Here is a 21,225-nt window from a genome sequence, read left to right on the forward strand (position 1 = left end):
TTAAGACATTTGTCCATTTTCTTTTATTTGTTAAATTGCTAAAAAGTCATTAGGGGAAAACATTAACAAAAAATGAAATTGACAGATTTAAATATCAATGAAGTTCATTTTCATTCCTATATTGTTATGTGCCTAAAATGACTATCTCAGGGTAAGCCACCTGGCATCCCTGAGTCGTATGGGAAACATCACTCACAGCACCAGCTTGGCCAGGGCACAATGGGCGTGCACTGCCGTGAACCCTGGTTGATGGGAGGGGAGCAGAGCGAGTTAAGGAGTACAATGGAGCCAACGCCTAAGATTTGCGCTCATTTGACAATGAACATGGTGAGAAGGAGCCACATACTGGTGACCATGCAGAACATGCCTTCTGCAGTTCATGAGGAGGCTATGTGGGACACAGGCCTCGAAGTTCAGCTTCCTTGCCCCTGGGTGTGTTCAGGTCCTCCCCACTGACTTGTGCGCTGGTAAGAGACCACAGATAATACAAAGCAGAGCATTTCACAATGCCAGGATCATCACAGGACAAGATCAGACAGACAGACCAACCAGGATTATCACTTTTAAGGGGAAGGGAAAAAGCAAAACAGAAGGAAACCCAGAAAGAGAAGGTGGAAGGACAGGGAAACATCTCTTTGTTCTCCGTGGGCTGGTAGATTTCTGTCCTCCAAAGTCAAGACTTCTTAAGTTGGCTTTCTTTCTTCCTCTTCCCCTCTTCTTTAAAGAATTCCAACACAGTTCCTAGATAGTTCATGGTTTCAGCTTTCGCTATAAAAATTCAAAAATTAAAATTAAATAAATCCACAGAGGGCTGTGAGGAGAGTAAGCCCAGTACTGCCTTAAAATGAAATTTTAGCTTGTTTCAATACCTAATTGGTGCTCCCAAAATAGGGTAGGGTGGAGTTGTGTAGCTTACCACCCAAGCGTGGAAGAAGGGCAGAAATATGAATGAAAAAACAGAAAACTTTCTGCTGCATAACCTGTGAAATGAGAGAACAGGAAGCTCTGTCCAAGAGAGTAGTAGGAAGAGACTAAAATTCTTACATGAGGTCAACAAGGAGGCGGCCGGCGGCGAAGTCACTGGCTCTCCAAGGCACACTTGCAGGAATGGAAGGGGTTTAAAGCTTCAAGTAGAAACAAAATGCATTTTAAATACTTAAATACTGACAAGTATTTGCATTAGGTGCTCCTGAGGGTTTAAAAAATTTTTTTTGTCTCATTTTCTCAGTTAAGACAAAATTGGTATCATGTCAAAAATGAGACTGTGTTTAAATTTGATCTAACTGAAGCATCCACATGTTGTGGTAATGCTCACCTCAGATGAGACACCTGAAGTCTCATTGCACATGTGGCTTCATAAGGCCTGAGGAGAAATCAGCTTGACAGTGTTAAGTTGCTTATTCAAGGTACACACCCATAGTGCCTTGGAGCTGCCAAGACCTACACCACCAGGTGTAGACAAGGCAGACTTTTCTCACAGAGATATAAGCAGTGTGGGTCACACTGGAATGGCAGAGTTCCGAGGAACCAGATGACTTCCTAAGAGAATCAACATCTCTGTTACCTGGCCCCTCGGGGGAAGAAGAAGGAATCAACAGGTTAGCAGCTGGCTTTAGAAGGCCACAGGACAAAGGGAAAGACTATGAGATTGAGATTCTGGACTTTCAGGCTTCCGAGTACAATATAATATTGAAATAGGAACTGAGTTTAGAGGCACTGGCCATGCACAAATGCAATGTCATAAAGATCAAACAACAAGAACGCCTACATTGCTAACCTTTGGGGCTAGCTTTCCTTTGTAAATAAGGACCCCAACATGATTGAATAGTCTTTGCCAAGCAAGGGCTGGCAACAGTGCCAGAGGACCAGAGTCTGGGAAGCAAAGTGTGAAGCTTCAAGCAGCTGGACACAGCAGTAAGCAGGCACAAGGTTGTTTCCTCATCTAAGGGAGCATGAAGAGCAGCTTCTGGAACACAGATTCCCCCCGTGAGCTGGCCCTTTCCTGGGCTTGGCACCACGGCTGCTTTCCTACCAAGACTACATGGTAAAAGCTAATGGCTTCCTAAAGGACTTAGCATGATGTAATGGGAGAAAACACACTCATGGGACAGACTGCTAAGTGCTGGCTGAAAGCCAGGACCCAGGGCCAGATGCAGCAGACTGGTGCCTGGGAGCACTAACAAGGAAAAGGGAAGAATGGATGGGAAACGTGATATTTCAAAATTTAAATCCTGATGGCAAAACAAGAATCCACTTTCCACTGATGAGAAATCACCCCCCCCCCAAAATCCATATTTAAATGGTGCCATTTGGAATAAACTTATTTTGACATCTCCTATGTCCAGGCTGTGGTCTGGAGACTAGTAACTCATAACTTTCTGTATCACCCAAAGCAATGCTCAATTTGGCTATACCTAATCCCAGAAATAAAGTGAAGGTAAAAATCTAGTCCCTGTTTGGATGACACATGAACAAGACAAACACAAAGGGCAGAGCTGCTCCCAAGGTCAGCTATGCATCATAAAGGTCAAGTACATGATATTCGACCTCGTCACCTGTCAAACAGCCAGGAAGAGGAATATATGTCACAAGGGAAGAAAAAATCATTTCTGGAAAGAACGTTACTGGGATTCCCTTCTATGATCAATTCCACATTCCACAAATATGGGATGGGTGTGCCCAGTGTGCTTTGGAAATAAAAAAAAGCCAACAAGGAAAAAACAGTATCTTTTGATGCTTCACAGACATCTTTTTTTTTTTTTTTTTTTGTAGAGACAGAGTTTTACTTTATGGCCCTCGGTAGAGTGCCGTGACATCACTCAAACTCCAACTCCTGGGCTTAGGTGATTCTCTTAGCCTCAGCCTCCCGAGTAGTTGGGACTACAGGCGCCTGCCACCATGCCCGGCTTTTTTTTTGTTGCAGTTCGGACAGGGCCGGTTTGAACCTTGCACCCTTGGTATATGGGGCTGGCGCCTTTACCGACTGAGCCACAGGCGCTGCCCTGCTTCACAGACTTCTCACAATACTGGCATCTTGGTGATATACCTACTGGCCCGTAGTGATATCAGAGAAAGGGTTCCAGAATTATTTCTAAGAAGCATCCAATTTCTTTAGGCACATGAGCTTTGTAAAAGAAATAGAGAGCGAAAAAGTTTTAGGGGCAATAAAACTCAAAACAAAAACAAAACAAAAAACTAGAAAGAAAGAAAAAAGAAGTAGACTAAATGGAAAAGCAGCTTCCAGGGACCAAGTTCTAAAGGAAAAAAGGAGAACAAATATGGTTTTGGCAACTTGCAACCAAATACGATTGTCAGAAAATTCCACAGATACCAAAATGTTTTCTGAGATATGCAGGAAGCACTCCAAAGACCAAGTAGACAGCTGATGGTTTCATACACATTATCTCATGATGACCTGGCACACAAACATGGATAACTTTTCTTAATGGAGATTTGGTCCCTCACTGGGTAACTTTCCTCAACCGTAAAGGGCAAAAGGGGGCCAGGCACAGGCATTTCTTCAGCGTTGTAACAGGTTCTCTTGGTTTTAAGAGGAGAAGGGGAAGAACACTTTTTTGTAGGTTACTTTCACCCTACCAGCACCTGAAGCATGAGACTAAAACCTCCACCTTTGCATCTTATATAACCCTTTCGTTTTTTTAATTCTGAGAAGGCCACATAGAAATTTACAGGGGGCTCTTCAGTTTCTTTTGGAAAGTTAACTGATATTAGTCTGTTCCTTAACTTCTTGGTCTAGTTACCAGCAAAGTAGAAAAAGGCAGCACAGCCTCTGCTAAAACACAGCAACAATTTTATCTGAACCAGGACAGAGATCTCTCCCTTTTTGTAAACAGAGTTGGCTATATAATATATATATGTACATATATATATATTTATATATAATTTTTTTCTTAATGGAGATTTGGTCCCAGCCTGGAGTGACTTAGGTTGGGAATTACAGTTTTAATTTATGGGAATAATTTTGTTGTTTTCCCAATTCTCAGTCCAAATGCTTACACGCTGGAAAATTCCAAAGTAAAAGCCACAGAAAGGGAAAGGGTGTAGAACACATTATCTCTTTGCTCGCACAAAGTACAAGGCATTTGTTTTTGGATAGTACTTCACATTCTGTTTCTTATCCATAAGTCCTCCGAATATGATGAGTTCACCTCTGCCTTGTACCACTGTGTGTAGGCTGGTTTCGGGAGGCCCGACCACTGAACTACTATTAAATACTTTCCATTTGACCCGCCCCTTCTCCTTGGTGTCTTTAATGTCCAGCACGTACATCTGCATCGGCTTGCAGTTCATACTCTGGTAGAGGGGTTTGCCAACATTTAGGGACTGTGGAGGGTGATGGCCCAGGCGGCGGGCAATGGGAGGTAAGGAATGTCCATCTCCTTGGGCAGGCCCTGGGCGGGGGATGGGCACTGTTTCTGCACTGCTCAGGCTCTGGCTCCCAGGGGACCCTGGAGACGAACCAAGAGGAGGACTTAGTGCTGCAGAGGTGGAGGGGCCTTTGGATGACATTGCTTTGACAGCTTCTAGACTCCGACGCAGGGCACCTGGGGAGACAGCCCCTGCAAGGGCACTGGCCACGTGTGGTGGAGTATGCACACCATTCATCTGTTCAGGAGGGTGTCTCACACTCCCCCCGACTGTCCTGTTGTCCATGCCATCCATATGATTGCTACTGGAAGCAGGTTTCAGATCCCAATTCAGATCTATGGATCCTAATCTCAGATCTTTCTGATCTGGTAGTGACCCTCTTCGAGGAGCCACAGAAAGTCCCATTTTTAGGTCATATCCTTCAGCAGCAGACGGAGTACTTGGAGATATGGCCTGTACAGGACTGTCCAAGGAAGACCCAGTGACAGCTGCTGTTCCTGGAGATAAACTCCCACCATTGAGGATAGGAGAGCCATCTCCTCTGGCTGGGGAAAGACTCCCTTCCCGGGAACCTGAAGGAGTCTGCCTTTGAGCCCTGGGCCTCAGTGTTCCCCAGCGGCCGTTAACACAAGGAGCTTCATCCATACTTCTTACTGGAGATTGAGAACGGTACTCTCGGGTTTCAGGAACCAGGGCTGGAGGAGTAGCACTGATGGGTGATGGACGAGAGTTCAAACTGGGGCTTAGTGGGGCTCTCCCACTAGGAGCCTGGCTGAAGACCACCACACACTGTCCCACCTGGAAGACAAAGGATCTTTCCTCACAGACTCTTCGAAAATTTGGATCACTCATTTTTATTAAACATTTTATCACGAGCAATCTGAAATATGCCAGGCATTTTGTAGGTACCTGAGACATACAATGAAAATGATATAGTCTGCACTCTAGGCTAGAAGGGAGACAGGCACAGGAATAATTGTCGCTTTAGTGTGAGAGACATGTGTTATCATTAGAGCTACCTGTATGAAATAGGGGTGAAATATAGGGAAGCATCAATTTTTGTTTGAGTGACTCCAAAGACAGTTTCACAGATAAAGAGATGTTTGAAGTTGGGACTTACAGATGAGTGGGATCCACATAAATTTCCCCATCTAATGGTTCATTTATGTGAAAAATGCCAAAGGAGCTATGGTTAATATCCACCTTTTTTGTGACACAAAGGTGTTTTCTGTTTTTCTGCAAGTTTCCTTAGAGATCTGATAAATTAATATGGTTTTCCAGTTTAGGACTTCTCTTCCTTCTGGCCTGTCAGCTCTCTGCTTACCCGGCAAGCTGGATGGCACCACAGTTCTGGGGCCCCATGCTCTTCGTTTTCTACCTTGAGTGGCTGCCAAGCCCAGGGTCCTGAGTGCATGTGCAACAACCAAGCATCCTTGAACAACTGTAAGAGAGGAACCAACAACAGGACTCAGGTATGACACATGTTTCAAAACACAACACAGCTGCAGTCTCCAAGCCACGCTGTCTAGTCCCTGGAGCATGTGGACTCTTCAGAAAGAACATCAAATCCTCAGTTAATCATTCGGTTGTGCGTGCCTTCATTTATGCTTTCATTCATTCATATATTACTACTTGCCTGCTACACAAAATTGTGCTTGTGACTCAAAAATCAACTGTAGGGGGTTTTGAATCTTGCCCACAGTTTTATCATGTGTGAGTGTTTCGGGGGTTGAGAGAGAGTAAACAATGCATATCCACAACTTTCTGAATTTGCACCCTTAACTTCCACGTGCACTCTGACAGTTACCAACTTGCTTTCCTGCCCCAGTGCCCGCTCCCCTTTGAAAGAATGATAGTGGCAAACCTTACAGCCTAAAGAGGAAGTAGGAAAAGGAAGAACATAAAGAGAATATTCAAGAGACAGATGTCTCTGATTAAAAGCATTTCCCAATCCTAAAAAAAAGGTAGAACAAAAGGGCCAGAAAAATACAAAGGCTATATATACCCAAGGTAGAAAAGGTATTCCCTAAATGAAAATGCCATGGAAATAGTCTTGTATACTCCCGTAAAATAAGATAGGGGAAGTAAGTTTTGGACACTCAGCATGTGCATGGGAATGCCACATAAGCAATACTCACAGCATTGGGGCCGCCACACCCTCCGAGAATTAAGATAGTTGCATCATCTATGACAATCTGGGGAATGGAAGAAATTAAAAATAAACCTATGAAGACACAGGTATTTGACTTTCTTTGGCTCAGTGGTATATGAAAATAGCCTACCTAGCTCCCAAATGAGAGTGTTCTAGTTACCACAAGCTCTCCATTCTGCCAAACCATGTCAGTTCTGAGCCCTGTGAACATATTACTGATAATTCATCTAAAGGATACATTCTCTGTTGATCAAATACTAAGAAGAGTTAACCATATCAAAAGCAGTTTCCTTAGGCTGGGCGTGGTGGCTCTTGTCTGTAATCCCAGTACTCAGGGAGGCTGAGGCGGTTGGACTGCCTGAGCTCACGGGTTTGAGACCAGTCCAAGACAGAGCGAGACCTCATCGCTAAAATAGCCAGGTACCTGTAATCCCAGCTACTCAGGAGGCTGAGGCAAGAGATCGCTTGGGCCGAGGAGTTTGAGGTGGTTCTGAGATATGACACCACACCACTCTACTGAGAGTGACAAACTCAGACTGTCTCAAATAAAAAAAAAAAAAGGCAGTTCTCTTGAGAAATGAAATAGCAAAGGAAATACTTTGGGAAAAGACACAATGTAAAGCCACTACAAGTAATATGACCCATTAGAAGCTGAAAAAGTAAATATCAGCAAAAAAGAATGATAAATTTTCTTTGGCATAGTGCACATTGGCATCTTCCCTGACTCCTTCCTCCCTCCCCCGTCCTAACTGAAAGATGCTACAGTGTTTGTTGAATAGTTATTTTAATTCCTGAGCACCTGAGATTGGCCACCTCGAGGATGAGGACTGGGGCCGGAGATGTTCGGTTTGGACCACGCCCACTGCTCAAGGTCAAGGACCCAGACATCGTTGCTCCTGTGAGATAAGGACAGAAGGATGAAGGGAAGTGGGAACTCCCAGGGACCACAATGGTGGCTGTGGAGTTCCACATTCCTGTGCCCAGCTGACAAACTTGAACAATTTTCACTTTCACACAGACCACCTGGGCTGAGGAGGTTCAGAGATGGCCTACTTAAGGTTCGGGGACTTCAGAACCAGAAAGATCATGTTGCCGAATCCTAGCTCTGCAGCCAGAATAAATTACTTATGTGTGAATGCCACATAAGCAATACTTAAATTTCTCTAACTCTGGATTCCTTATCTAAAAAAAGAAAATAGTGCTATTAAAGAGCTGATACAAATGAAGTCACCTTTATAAAGATGCCCAGCAGAGTACCACACTCCTAGTTGGCCCTTACACTGCCTTGTTTTTCTCTAACTTTTTTTTTTTTTCCTCTAACTTTTTTAGCAGTCATCTTGAGACCTTTAAACCTCTACTCTTTCCACTGACCCATAAAGCCTCATTTGAGCTATGACTATAGCCACACAGTAGTACCCGAGGTAAAAATTGATGACAGATGGAAAGAGCTACTGGTCAAGTTATAGTCTTTCAATGACAAAACACAAGGAAGAGAAAAAAAATGACTTGAAAGACACCTTCATCATGGTCCGGGATTTAAAAGCTTTATCGATTCCAGCTACAAAGAGTAATTTCACAATAGCTAATGAAAGCTGCAGTTTTATCAAGGATAAACTGGCATCTCCAATTCTCAAGGCAAGGACAAACTCTTGGATGGCCATCTCTTTTTTTTTTTTTTTTTGGCCGGGGCTGAGTTTGAACCCGCCACCTCCGGCATATGGGACCGGCGCCCTACTCCTTGAGCCACAGGCGCCGCCCAGGCCATCTCTTTTTTATGGTCACCTCCCTAAGGTCATTTATTTATGCACAGGAATACAGGAATAATAGCTCCAATATCTTCAATCTTAAATGCTCTCATCTAAAAGCTAGTTCCTAGGGTCTTGCTCCACAACATGTTTCAAAGTGTAAAGATAGTGTTACTCTAAGAGAGGACAGAGTTTGGTCTGGAGTGGCCAGAACACAGAGGGAATGATCATGACTGTTGCTACCATGAAATCAGAGAGTGATATACCTAGAATGCTCTGGCTCTTAATTCTAGCCTGGGCTGGCCAGTTATGGCCAGAGGTAGGGGGATAGCCTCATCCTATCCACTCCCCAGCCCATCTCAGTTGGAGTGCCTATGATTTCCACCGGTCCTATCAGTCACCCTCTTTTCCCCTCTAATGCCCAAAGGGCTGGGTAAAAGAGCAGAGCAAGTACAAGCATCGCCTTCCAGAAGCAGACCTTTGGGTCTTCTGTAAGAATTTGCTCCTGTTAAATAGAACCACAAGGGCTGGGCATGGTGGCTCATGCCTGTAATCCCAGCACTCTGGGAGGCCAAACGGTTGGATTGCCTGAGCTCAGAAGTTCAAGAGCAGCCTGAGCCCAAATAAAACCACATCTCTTAAAAAAGAAATAGCTAGGAATTGTGGGGGCACCTGAGGCAAGAGGATTGCTTGAGCTCAAGAGTTTGAGGTTGCTGTGAGCTATGATGCAATAGTGCTCTGAGGGTGACAAAGTAAGACTGTCTCAAATAGAAAATAAAACAAAAACGGAAGTACGTGTCACACAGGAATTCTCATAACCTGGATTTTATGGAGTCAGTTTTTCAACTTACTGGTCTGTACCTTGGGGATCAAAGAACAGAATGCTAGAGTGAGATAACTAATTGGATTAATTAGACTCATGCTCAGGAATACTGACCCTGACTAGTTCACTTTGCTGACTTTTTATTCCCAGAAGTATTTACCTTTAGGTTAATACAGAGCAAACCAAATATACTTACATTTGTCGGGATCCTAAAGATCCACCAAAAACAATCATTTTATCGTCTATCACACATGAGGAGTGGCCAGCCATAGGAGGTGGCCCATGGGTTGTCACGATGCAGTTCCACCTAATGTAAGAAGATAGGAGGAAGCCAAGAAGTCAGTACTATCTTTTGTTTTTTTTAAATTTCAGATTAATGTAAGGATACATACAATTGGGTTACATTGTTTGCATTTGTTAGGTAGCATCCAAGTTACAGTTGAGTCCTTCATTTAGGATGTGTGCCGTATTCGTATGCCTCTACACCGTACCCATTAGATGAGAGCTTACTAAGTAAGCCCCTTACTGTATAGCACCATCTATTTCTTTTTGTTGTTGTTGTTGAAGTTTGGCTGGGGCCGGGCTCGAACCTGCCACCCTTGGTATATGGGGCCGGCACCCCACCCACTGAGCCGCAGGCACCGCCCACCATCTATTTCTGATCTCATATGTTTAAGGCAAAAAAACAGTAAGAAGGCATCCATTTAAAATGACAATCCTATTATTTCCAGAACAAGTATTGTTACGATAATAACTAGAAGATGACAAAAGGTTTTTGTGCCTTTTTTAACATACTTGCTTAAAGTTACATTCACTTTCAAGTTCTCAATATCAGATGGTTTAGAAATAGTGTAGAGAGATGACAAGACAGTAAGAAGGGACAAGATCAAAGCCTCTCGCTGCTTCAGCCTGGTCTGCACCACCTGTCACTTCTCACTACAGCCCTGATCAGTAGCAGCTTCCAGGAGCCATGTACTAAGTATTCCATTACAAGGAACAGGGGTATCTGTCATCTAAAAAATACATGTAAATTACAAACAATGGGAGTCAGTCTTGGTGAGAGAGTAGGGAGTAAGGAATCATCCAGATCTATAATACTTCTGTGGAATTAGCAGCTAAAGCTGAAGAACTCCTTGTTCTTCGGCTGGCTCATTTATTTTTCTTGGAAGAGGAATAAATCTCTTCTACTTTTTCTCTTTGGAATAAGGGTTTTGAATTTAGGGTGGTAGTATATGTACCTTTTTCTACTTCTGGGAAAAGAGTCCATAGGCTTTCATCAAATACTCAAAGGGATTCTTTTTTTTTTGTAGAGACAGAGTCTCACTTTATGGCCCTGGGTAGAGTGCCATGGCCTCACACAGCTCACAGCAACCTCCAACTCCTGGGCTTAAGCGATTCTCTTGCCTCAGCCTCTCGAGTAGCTGGGACTACAGGCGCCCGCCACAACGCCCGGCTATTTTTTTGTTGCAGTTTAGCCGGGGCTGGGTTTGAACCCGCCACCCTCGGTATATGGGGCCGGCGCCTTACCGACTGAGCCATAGGCACCGCCCTCAAAGGGATTCTTGATACACAAAAAGATAAAGAATCCACTGATTTAAAATCTTTTCTTCCAGATTTAAAGGAGCATATCTTCATGACTTACCAATTTTTAGAGGGTGAATAAGTGTGTATTTCATCAAAGAATCTCTCTGGTTGGTGTAGGGGATAAGGGCTTGGCCGCGTCCAGCCACCAAACAGCACTAGCAGGTCCTTGTACACAACCAGAGTCGCTCCAGCTTTGGGAGAAGGATAAGACCCTAGGAGAAGTTAATAACATCATAGTTAGGATTCAAGATCTCGCAACAATCCATAGGTAGGCTACCTATAGATCACCTTTCCCTGGAAGAGTGACAAACTGGGAACCAATACTAGAAAGCTATAGGGGAAAGGGAGAAATAAAACTGGGTTTGCAGGTCTGAAGAAATTGCCACCAATTTATATATTTATTTTTAATTTTAATTTTTTGGGAGACAGAGTCTTATTTTGTCACCCTTGGTAGAGTGCGTGACATCATAGCTCACAGCAACTTCAAACTCTTGGGTTCAAGCGATTCTCTTGCCTCAGCCTCCTGAGTAGCTGGGACTATAGGTGCCCACCACCATGCCTGGCTATTTTTAGAGAGGAGGTCTAGCTCTGGCTCAGACTGATCTTGAACCTGTGAGCTCAGGCACTCCACCTGCCTCAGCCTCCCAATTTATATATTTTCATAGCTAACACAGAAAAACTGGAGTTAGAGAAAAGTTACTTAGCCACTCACAGGTTTAATTTGCTAACTGGAAATTAGGGATGATAGTACCTGTCTCAAAAGACTGTTTAGAGTATTAAATAACACATTCATAGATCAGCTTTGGCAAGAATTTTTCTTTTTTTAGACAAGAGTCTCACTTTGTTGCCTTGATAGTGTGCCGTGGTGTTTTAGCTCACAGCAACCTCAAACTCTTGGGTTCAAGTGATCCTCTTACCTCAGCCTCCCAAGTAGCTGGGACTACAGGTACCCATCACAACGCCCAGCTATTTTTTGTTGTAGTTATGGTTGTTGTTTAGCAGGCCTGGGCCAAGTTCAAACCCACCAGCCCCGATGTATGTGGCTGGAGCCCTAACCACTGAACTACAGGCACCAAATCAAGAAAAAAAATTTCTTTAAATACATTCAAAGCACCAAACACAATGCCTGACACATAGTAGGTGCTCAATAAATGTTGACTTTCTTTTCTATCCCTTTAGCTAACAAATGACAGAAGGGAAAGAATGTAAGGGGATTCAGGGATCCCCTACAGAAGATAGCAACCTGGATGCAACTTAAAAATAACTGCTGGTTGGGCGGCACCTGTGGCTCAAAGGGGTAGGGCACCAGCCCCATATGCCGGAGGTGGTGGGTTCAAACTCAGCCCCAGCCAAAAACTGCTGGCACCAAACAGCGGTAAACAAGAGGCAGAATACAGTTCTTATTTCTTCTGAGTCCAATGTTAACATTGTGACCTCTAGGCCCCTAGCTATGGACCTCACATGGCCAGACAGCCTCAGACCTCAGACTAGCATAAATGGGGCAGACTTTAAAGGCTTAATGTTAACAAATTTCAATGAAATTGTAAGCCTTACACCAAGGGTTACTAAGGCCATCCAGGGCTGGACCTCTGAGCTACAATAACCAAACTTTGAAGGAAAAAAACCCAGAAATTTGATTTATGCTAGAAAACTTTAGGAATAACAAATACCTCATAAGAGCATAATTTTCCAAAATCTTTTGTCTTCAAAATAAGAATCTATTTCCCTCAATTGGTCACTCTGCCTGTCACCTTTAGTTTATTCAAGACCAAAGTAATGCCAGGCGCGGTGGCTCACACCTATAATTCTAGCACTCTGGGAGGCTGAGGCGGGTGGATTGCTTGAGCTCATGAGTTTGAGACCAGCCTGAAAAAGGGTGAGACCCCATCTCTACTAAAAATAGAAAAACTGAAGCAAGAGGATTGCTTGAGCCTAAGAGTTGGAGGTTGCCATGAGCTATGATGACACAGCACTCTACTGAGGGTAACAGCTTGAGACTGTCTCAAAACAAACAAACAAAAAACAAAGTAATTTGATCCACTATCCAAGTGTCAATAAATACTAGAATATTAAAACTTTTTTTTAATAAAGCTGTAGGTTTCATTTTCTTTTTTATTTTTAATTTCAGTGTGCTTGTTCATTCTTCTTTGTTTGAAGTACTCCTTTTTTGTTGATTTTCTTCTTTCTCCTGCGGTGCTGGCTGTTTTTGATGTTGTTGGTAGAGACGGGGTCTTACTCTGGCTGACTGCTGCTCATATGGGTTTTGAACCTCTGAGCTCAGGCAATCCACCTGCCTCGGCCTCCCACAGCGCTGGGACTACAGGCGTGAGTCACCATGCCCGGCCTGTAGGTTTCATTTTCAAAGGATACTTAGCAGAAGGAATCTGAAGACTATGTTAACCTAATAGCAGCTGAGGTGTGCCAATTTAGGTGGCCAGCTTAGTTTCCCCCCTCAGCAAAGGGCTACGGGAACATGGTTTGAAAGCTCTGTTTGGACTGTTTCAATGGTATCACTTACAAAGTCTCAAGGTTGAGGAGGTGGGGCAGAGGAGGACAGTTTTCCTTGTGATCTAATTTAAGCATAACTTCATATTTTGAGGTACCACTCCTCAAAGTATAGAGCGAGCATCTAAGAACACTGTGGCATCATCTATTTTGAATACTCTTCTTTTTTTTTTTATTTATTATTATTCTTTTAAATCATTTTATTTATTTATTTATTTTTTTTTGTAGAGACAGAGTCTCACTTTATGGCCCTTGGCAGAGTGCCATGGCATCACATAGCTCACAGCAACCTCCAACTCCTGGGCTTCAGCGATTCTCTTGCCTCAGCCTCCCGAGTAGCTGGGACCACAGGTGCCTGCCACAACACCCGGTTATTTCTTGGTTGCAGTTCAGCCTGGGCCAGGCCTGAACCTGCCACCCTCGGTATATGGGGCCGGTGCCTCACTGACTGAGCCACAGGCGCCGCCCGAATACTCTTCTAATAGAACAGAACAATCCAGTCCAAAACACGGGGTCTGACCACAGAGCTGAGTCTTCTCTATCTTGTGTCAATCCGCACTGGCTGAGGTATTCCATGAGTTAGTTCTCTCTATTCTCATGTCCCGCCGATATCACCACTAAGAGGACTACTTGTGATCTGTTGTCCTTCACACGATCTTACTGTTTTTGGTTAAAAACTTTTGCCTTGGGCCAGACGTCAGTACCTCATGCCTGTAATACTAGCACTCTGGGAGTCTGAGGCGGGAGTTGCCTGAGCTCAGGAGTAAGCCTGAGTAATACTGAAAACCCCTTCTCTAATAAAATAAAAATAGGTGGGCATTGTGGAAGGCACCTGTAGTCCCAGCTACTCAGGAGGCTGAGCCAAGAGGATTGCTTGAGCCCAGGAGTTTGAGGTAGTTGTGAGCTATGATGCCATAGCACACTACTGAGGGCGACGGAGTGAGACTCGGTCTCCAAACAAAACAAATCAAACCCCCAAGACTTTTGCCTCCTATTGGGTACAATGTATTCTGGTGACAGGCATGCTAAAAGCCCTGACTTTAGCATTACACAATTCATCCCCTTCAGGAACACTTGTAGCCCCTAAACTTTTGAAATAAAAATTGTTTAAAATATCAAAAACCAAAAACAAATTTTTGCCTCCTTAGAAGATCTACCTCCAAATTCAAGTAGAAAAGCTAACATAATCGGCTAGTTAAAACACTAGTGTCACTCTAAAATGACTTAATTTGTGAAATACCAAACAAAGCTTCAAGTTCTTGCTCCTAACTTAGAGATCTTAAGTACTATAAAATAGAAAGAACAAAACAAGCTGTGCCAGGGATGGTGGCTTGTAAATTTAGCACTTTGGGAAGCCAAGATGGGAGGATTGGTTGAGCCCAAGATTTTAAGACCAGACTGGGTAATAGCAAGATCCCATGTATACAAACATGGGAATGTGGTATATGGTGGTATATGCCCAAATCCCAGCTACTAGGGAGGCTGAGGCAAGAGGATGACTGGAGTCCATGACTTGGAGACTCCATGAGCTATGATGATGCCACGCATTCTAGCCTAGCAATGGAGCCTCTTGTCTTAAAAATAAACACAAAAACAAACAAAAAACCCCCACAAAACAAATAAAATGAAATATACAAGGGCTGTCTGGAAATTATCTAGCTATGCACTTGAAAAATATGAAAGATAATGGCCAGATACCTTCTGGACAGCACTCACATAATAGGCTTCAGCAAAGTAGTAACATAAACCTTCTAGACCGTGGATTTGGATTTGAGATACTACAAACCCTGATTTTTAAAATCAAATGTATAGGCTTAGAGCCCGTGGCACAGTGGTTACAGTGCCAGCCCAAACCTGGTGGGTTGGAAACCGGCCCAGGCCAGCTGAACAACAATGACAGCTGCAACAAAAAATAGCTGGGCTTTGTGGGCACCTGTAGTCCCAGCTACTTGGGAGGCTGAGGCAAGAGAATCACTTAAGCCCACGAGTTTGAGGTTGCTGTGAGCTGTGACGCCACAGCACTCTACTGAAGGCGACACACTGAGACTCTGTCTCAAAATGGTAATAAAATAAAATGTATAAAGCAGAGGTGTCCAACCTTTTGGCTTCTCTGGGCTACACTGGAAGACAAGTTGTCTTGGGCTACATGTTAAATATATAAACACTTAACAAAAGCCGATGAACAAAAAACAGAAAGGGCTGCGCATAATTTTTGTGATATCTGCCACACAGATAAGCAAAAAAAATCCTCACAACCTTCTTAATTATGCAGCAGCCCGTTCAGAGTCTTTTAAAATTGTTAAGCAGGTCCCAAGTTCGCAATCACCAATATAGAAAATGGACAATATTCAAGTAATAAAATAAACATCTTTGGGGCTTTTCAATATTTTTTATTATAAAAGTAAAAAAAAAAAGTGGGCAACAAACATAAAACTAGTGAAATATCTGACACTGTCTTTGAAAAACATGCATTAATACCTAGGTTGATGGAAGTAGTTGCAATTCTTAGTGAGTTCTCAAGGTACTCATCAGATACTCTGGTTCTTTTTCTTTTTTTTAGAGACAGAGTTTCACTTTGTTACCCTTGGTAGACTGCTGTGGCGCCACAGCTCACAGCAACCTCCAGCTCTTGGGCTTATGCGATTCTCTTGCCTCAGCCTCCCAAGTAGCTGGGACTATAGGCACCCACCACAACACTCGGCTATTTTTTTGTTGCAGGTTGGCTGGGGCTGGGTTCGAACCCGCCACCCTCGGTATATGGGTCTGGTACCGAGCCACAGGCGCCGCCCCAGATATTCTGGTTCTAATTCTATTTTTTTTTTTTTTTTTTTGAGACAGTCTCATTTTGTCACCCTGGGTAGAGTGCCATAGCGTTATAGCTCACAGCAACCTCAATTCTTGGGCTTCAGTGATTCTCTTGCCTCAGCCTCCCAAGTAGCTGGGACTACAAGTGCCCACCACAGCGCCCGGCTATTTTTAGACAGGAGGTCTTGCTCTGGCTGAGGCTGGTCTCTAACTCCTGAGCTCAGGCAATCTACCTGCCTTGGCCTCCCAGAGTGCTGGGATTATAGGCATGAGCCACTTCGCCCAGCCTCTAATTCTACTCTCTTAACACTCTTCATTCTTGAAAACAGTTGCTGACAAATATAGGTGCCGCCAAAAAATGATAACATGAATAAGGCATGATTGTGAAGCAGGAAATATTTGTTTCTGAGAAGATAGGACCTATAAAAGTCCAGTAAGGAGACATGATGATTTCTTTTTTTTTTTGAGAGTATATCTCACTTTGTTACCCCCAGTAGAATGCTGTGGCTTCATAGCTCACAGCAACCTCAGACTCTTGGACTCAATCGATTCTCTTTCCATAGTGTCCCAAGGCACTGGGACTATAGATGCCCACCACAACACCCGGCTATTTTTAGAGATGAAGTTTCACTCTTGTTCTGTCTGGTCTTGAACCTGTGAGCTCAGTCTACTTTGGCCTCCCAGAGTGCTGGGATTACAGGCATGAGCCACTGCGCACAACTGATCAAATTTTTCTTTAAGATAAATGTCAGATAGCTCTAGGCCTTCCATTTGAAAATTGGTAGGTAGCAAATTTCTGTACACTGAAAATGGAGTCACAAATGTACCAAAATATTATTTTCCTGGAAATCTTGAAATCTGTTTTCAGAATCTTGAATCAAATTGAAAAGCAAGGTTACATATTTTTCTTTCTTTCTTTTTTTTTTTTGAGACAAGAGTTTTACTTTCTCACCCTCAGTTGAGTGCTATGGTGTCATAGCTCCCAGCAACTTCAAACTCCTGGGCTCAAGCAGTTCTCTTGCCTCAGCTTCCATAGTAGCTGGGACTACAGGTCCTATATGCCCAGGAAGCTAAGGAAAGGTCACTTTAGCCCAGGAGTTTGAGGCTATAGCGAGCTATGACTGCAACACTGTACTCTATCTAGCTCAAGTGACAGTGCCAGACTTTGTCCCTAACAAACAAACAACCCAACCAGGATTTTAATCCACTTAGTCTGGCTTTAAAGGTCATTCTTTTGACCATTATACTATGCTGATCTTCATGCCCACAGATACGCTGCCTCTGAGCAGCTGCCACAAAAAGTCAGATATCTTAAAGGTCTGAGTGTTTCAAAGCTGAAGCTCTTTCCTAAATCTTAATCAATCAGGTATACTGAAGACCTAGACTAGTCAGAGAGATAAATAAATTGAACAGAGGACCTCTTTTTATCTGTGAGGCTTTGGGACACACTCCACCTCTAATATAGGACCATTTACTTATTATTATCTAGACCAGTGGTTCTCAACCTGTGGGTCACAACCCACAGGAACTGTATTAAAGGGCCGCGGCATTAGGAAGATTGAGAACCACTGCTCTAGACTCTAAGGAAAGGTTAGACCGGTAATAATGATAAATTAATATAAAAGATGCTTAAGGATTACCTTAAGTAAGAGCTTTCCAGAAACATGTTTCAAATATCTTGACCTTTTAGAAAGCCAAACTCTTCCTTCTACTTATTATAAGGACTTCAATATCTTTTTTTTTTTTAATTGCCCTCGGTAGAGTGCCATGGCCTCACACAGCTCATAGAAACCTCCAAATCCTGGGCTTAGGTGATTCTCTTGCCTCAGCCTCCCGAGTAGCTGGGACTACAGGTGCCTGCCACAATGTCTGGCTATTTTTCTGATGCAGTTTGGCCAGGGCAGGGTTTGAACCCGCTACCCTCAGTATATGGGGCCGGCGCCCTACTCACTGAACCATACGCGCCGCCCAGGACTTAAATACCTTGACAACTAAGTAGGGTCATACTAAAAGTTAATCTGGCCCCCTATCTGAGTTAGTTAAGTGGGAAAAAATTCTAAAACAACAAGTTGGGGTAGAGTTGGAATTCAACACACAACCTTGTCACAGCTAGTTCTGCAGCCAAAAGTCAAGGGTACTGAGGTATCAAACCAATTATGCATATAATGTTTGACTTCTTTGTTGCAAACTGGATACTTTTTTCTTTTTTTTTTTTTTTTTATTGTTGGGGATTCATTGAGGGTACAATAAGCCAAAAACTGGATACTTTTTTCATACTGCTATTTTAAGAATCAATATTATAGGCTGGGTGGCAAAGAATCAGTATTATAGACTGGGTGGCATGGCTTATGCCTGTGATCCTAGCACTCTAGGAGGCTGAGACTGGTAGACTGCTGGAGCTCAAGAGTTCAAAAACAGTCTAAGCAAGAGCGAGACCCTGTCTCTACTAAAAAAAGAAAAACTAGGGGTGGCGCCTGAGGCTCAGTGAGTAGGGCACCGGCCCCATATACCGAGGGTGACTGGTTCAAACCCAGTTCCAGCCGAATTGCAACAACAAAAAATAGCCAGGTGTTGTGGTGGGCGCCTGTGGTCCCAGCTACTCGGGAGGCTGAGACAAGAGAATTGCCTAGGCCCAGGAGCTGGAGGTTGCTGTGAGCTGTGACACCATACCAAGGGCAATAAAGTGAGACTCTGTCTCTATAAAAAAAAAAAGAAAAAGTAGCTGGGCATTGTGGTGGGGTACGTAGACCCAGCTACTCGGGAGGCTGAGGACAGAGGATCTCTTAAGCCCAAGAGTTTGAGGATGCTGTGAGCTATGACGCCATGGCATTCACTCTACCTAGGGCAACAGAGGGAAACTCTTGTCTCAAAAAAAAAAAAAAAAAAAGATAAAGAAAAAAATCAATATTGTAAAGTCTTTATAAAGTGCTAGTTTACCATTTCTAAAAACTACTTATTTCATATTTTGAATTTGTTTAAAAAAGATAGTCCTTAATTGCCTCCCAGTTGTCTTAACACAAAGTCTCCAAATAAAATGAATTAAATTTAGGGTGAGGTTAGAGACCATGGGGATCCATGAACTTTGGCAATTTCTATACCTTAGACTAGAGAATAAATGTACTCTTTAACCAAGTGGAATTGTGGAAAACAAACAATAAGGCTTAACTAGAATTTTGAGAAAAACACGAAAAGCTGCATTCAAATGATATATCTTTATTCATTTTTTAAAAATTTCAGGAAAAAGAGAGAAAAAAAAAATTTCAGGAAAAGCAAGCCATTTAAACAGTGCTTATAAATTTTCTTTTAAAATACATGACCATATAGTATTAGACTAGGGAATACCTTTTAATTGGCTAGTCCGAGATGAAATGTCAGATCCAACTTTAAAGAACTGCCCCTATGTGTATATAATTCACTTCAAATAGCAGCTACAATGATACCACATAAATTCAGTAGATTTTGATTCAAACATACCCATGTACCATAGCAGTAACTGATTAATTAGAAATCTAGTATAATCTAGCAGACACTCACAGTTAAAAAAGGCTCATCATCATCCTGGTGATAAATGATGAAATTAAATACCCCTTCCTCGAGAAAACAGAAGCTTTTATACTCATTAGTACTTTTCTTGGCCTGTCTTCAAAATAATGAGCCCCCGGAGCTCTAAAGACAGTCTTAAGTATACATTTTTCCACAAAGGTGATCGAAGAAAGAGTGCCACTGCAGTTGAGGTTCCCCTTAAGTAGCAAAGGACCAAATGTGCCTTTATAAACAAGCATGGAAGGATGTCACTTGATCCTTTTCCCCCAGAACAAATAGTCATCCTCACAAACTTCATTCCCCAAACATACCAAAGGCCTAATCACAAAGCAGATATATCAATGGAGAGAATTTCAAACAAAGCACAAGCCCCCAAACTAGATAATCAAACAGGCACCCTATACAACAGAATTAATATTCATTCCCTAAAATTGCTAATTGGTTCAGATGTTTTCTAAGGTTCCTATGAAATCAGAAGAAAATTTCACATGTGAAAGACAGTGGTAGAATTGCAAGGCATTCTTGTTTATTTTTACAAATAAGCTGGTAAAAAGTGAAGCAATTCCAAACTCTGGTTTCGTTTCTATGCCACTTTCCCACAATTGTAGTTTCAAGTCACACAGAACCCAGAACTACAAAAGCAGCTCAACTATTTAATAATAAAACAAGCTCCTTTTAAAACTGGGGATGCTTCTATTTCATGCATCACTAAAAAAGTACTACTGCAGCTCCATACTATTATTATTTATTAATATTATTAGTTTATTAAGGCATTATAAATAATGCTTACCATTTATGTGTACGTTATGTGCTAACTACTAAGTGCTAAGCATTTTATATGCATTACCTCATTTAGTCACTGCAACCTTATAATGTAGGTATTATTACTGGCCTAATTTTACAGATGAATAAATAATAACAGTAGTAGAGCTAATGCATAATGCTTACTATGGGTCAGGTACTGTCTATGTGCCTCATGAAAACCAAAAAAATTAAAAAAAAAAAAAAAGAAAAGAGTAAATTCCATGTTTTGAGTCATCAAAAAATCCAACCTCAAGGGTCACTTAATAAAAGAAAAATGTTAATCCCTTGTCTTTGGAAGTTTAGGTTTAGATTAAGAGTGGCCAAGCTTGATGGTTCATGCCTGTAATCCTAGCACTCTGGCAGGCCAAGGTGGGAGAATCCCTTGAGCTCAGAAATTCAAGACCAGCCAGAACAAAAGCAAGACCCCATCTCTACTAAAAATAGAAAAACTGAGGCAAGAGTTTGAGATTGTTGTGAATTATGATGTCACAGCACTCTACCCAAGGTGACAAAGTGAGACTTTGTTTCAAAAAAATAAATGCAGGTGCCTGTTGTCCCAATACTTGGGAGGCCAAGGCAAGACAATCACTTAAGCCCAAGAGTCTGTGGTTGCTGTGAGCTGTCACGCTATAGCATTCTACCCAGGGTGACAGCTTGAGACTCCGTCTCAAAAAAAAAAAAAAATAAATAAATAAATAAAAATAAAATAAAATAAAAAGCGAAAGCCCAGGCAGTGCCTGTGGCTCAACGGAGTGGGGCGCCAGCTCCATATGCCGGAGGTGGCAGGTTCAAACCCAGCCCTGGCCAAAAACTGCAAAAAAAAAAAAAAAAACAAACAAGAGATTTAAAAAGCAAAAGCCTTTCTCATCTCCTGG

The 21,225-nt window shown here is 42.6% G+C and overlaps 1 protein-coding gene across 1 annotated transcript in view; it reads right to left on the reverse strand.

Moving 5' to 3' along the window:
* FBXO42 (F-box protein 42) overlaps nucleotides 1–21,225 on the reverse strand; it is a 68,456-nt gene continuing 47,231 nt past the window's right edge. Inside the window, exons 5-10 of the mRNA XM_053575091.1 lie at nucleotides 10,752–10,905; nucleotides 9,306–9,416; nucleotides 7,341–7,437; nucleotides 6,528–6,584; nucleotides 5,714–5,830; nucleotides 1–5,187 (exon numbers count right to left, since the gene is read on the reverse strand). Coding sequence (XP_053431066.1) covers nucleotides 4,072–5,187; nucleotides 5,714–5,830; nucleotides 6,528–6,584; nucleotides 7,341–7,437; nucleotides 9,306–9,416; nucleotides 10,752–10,905 — 1,652 coding nt within the window. The 3' untranslated portion in view covers nucleotides 1–4,071. The remainder of the gene's footprint in view (nucleotides 5,188–5,713; nucleotides 5,831–6,527; nucleotides 6,585–7,340; nucleotides 7,438–9,305; nucleotides 9,417–10,751; nucleotides 10,906–21,225) is intronic.

Source organism: Nycticebus coucang, chromosome 22 (assembly GCF_027406575.1).
Source record: "Nycticebus coucang isolate mNycCou1 chromosome 22, mNycCou1.pri, whole genome shotgun sequence".
Lineage (NCBI taxonomy): Eukaryota > Metazoa > Chordata > Mammalia > Primates > Lorisidae > Nycticebus > Nycticebus coucang.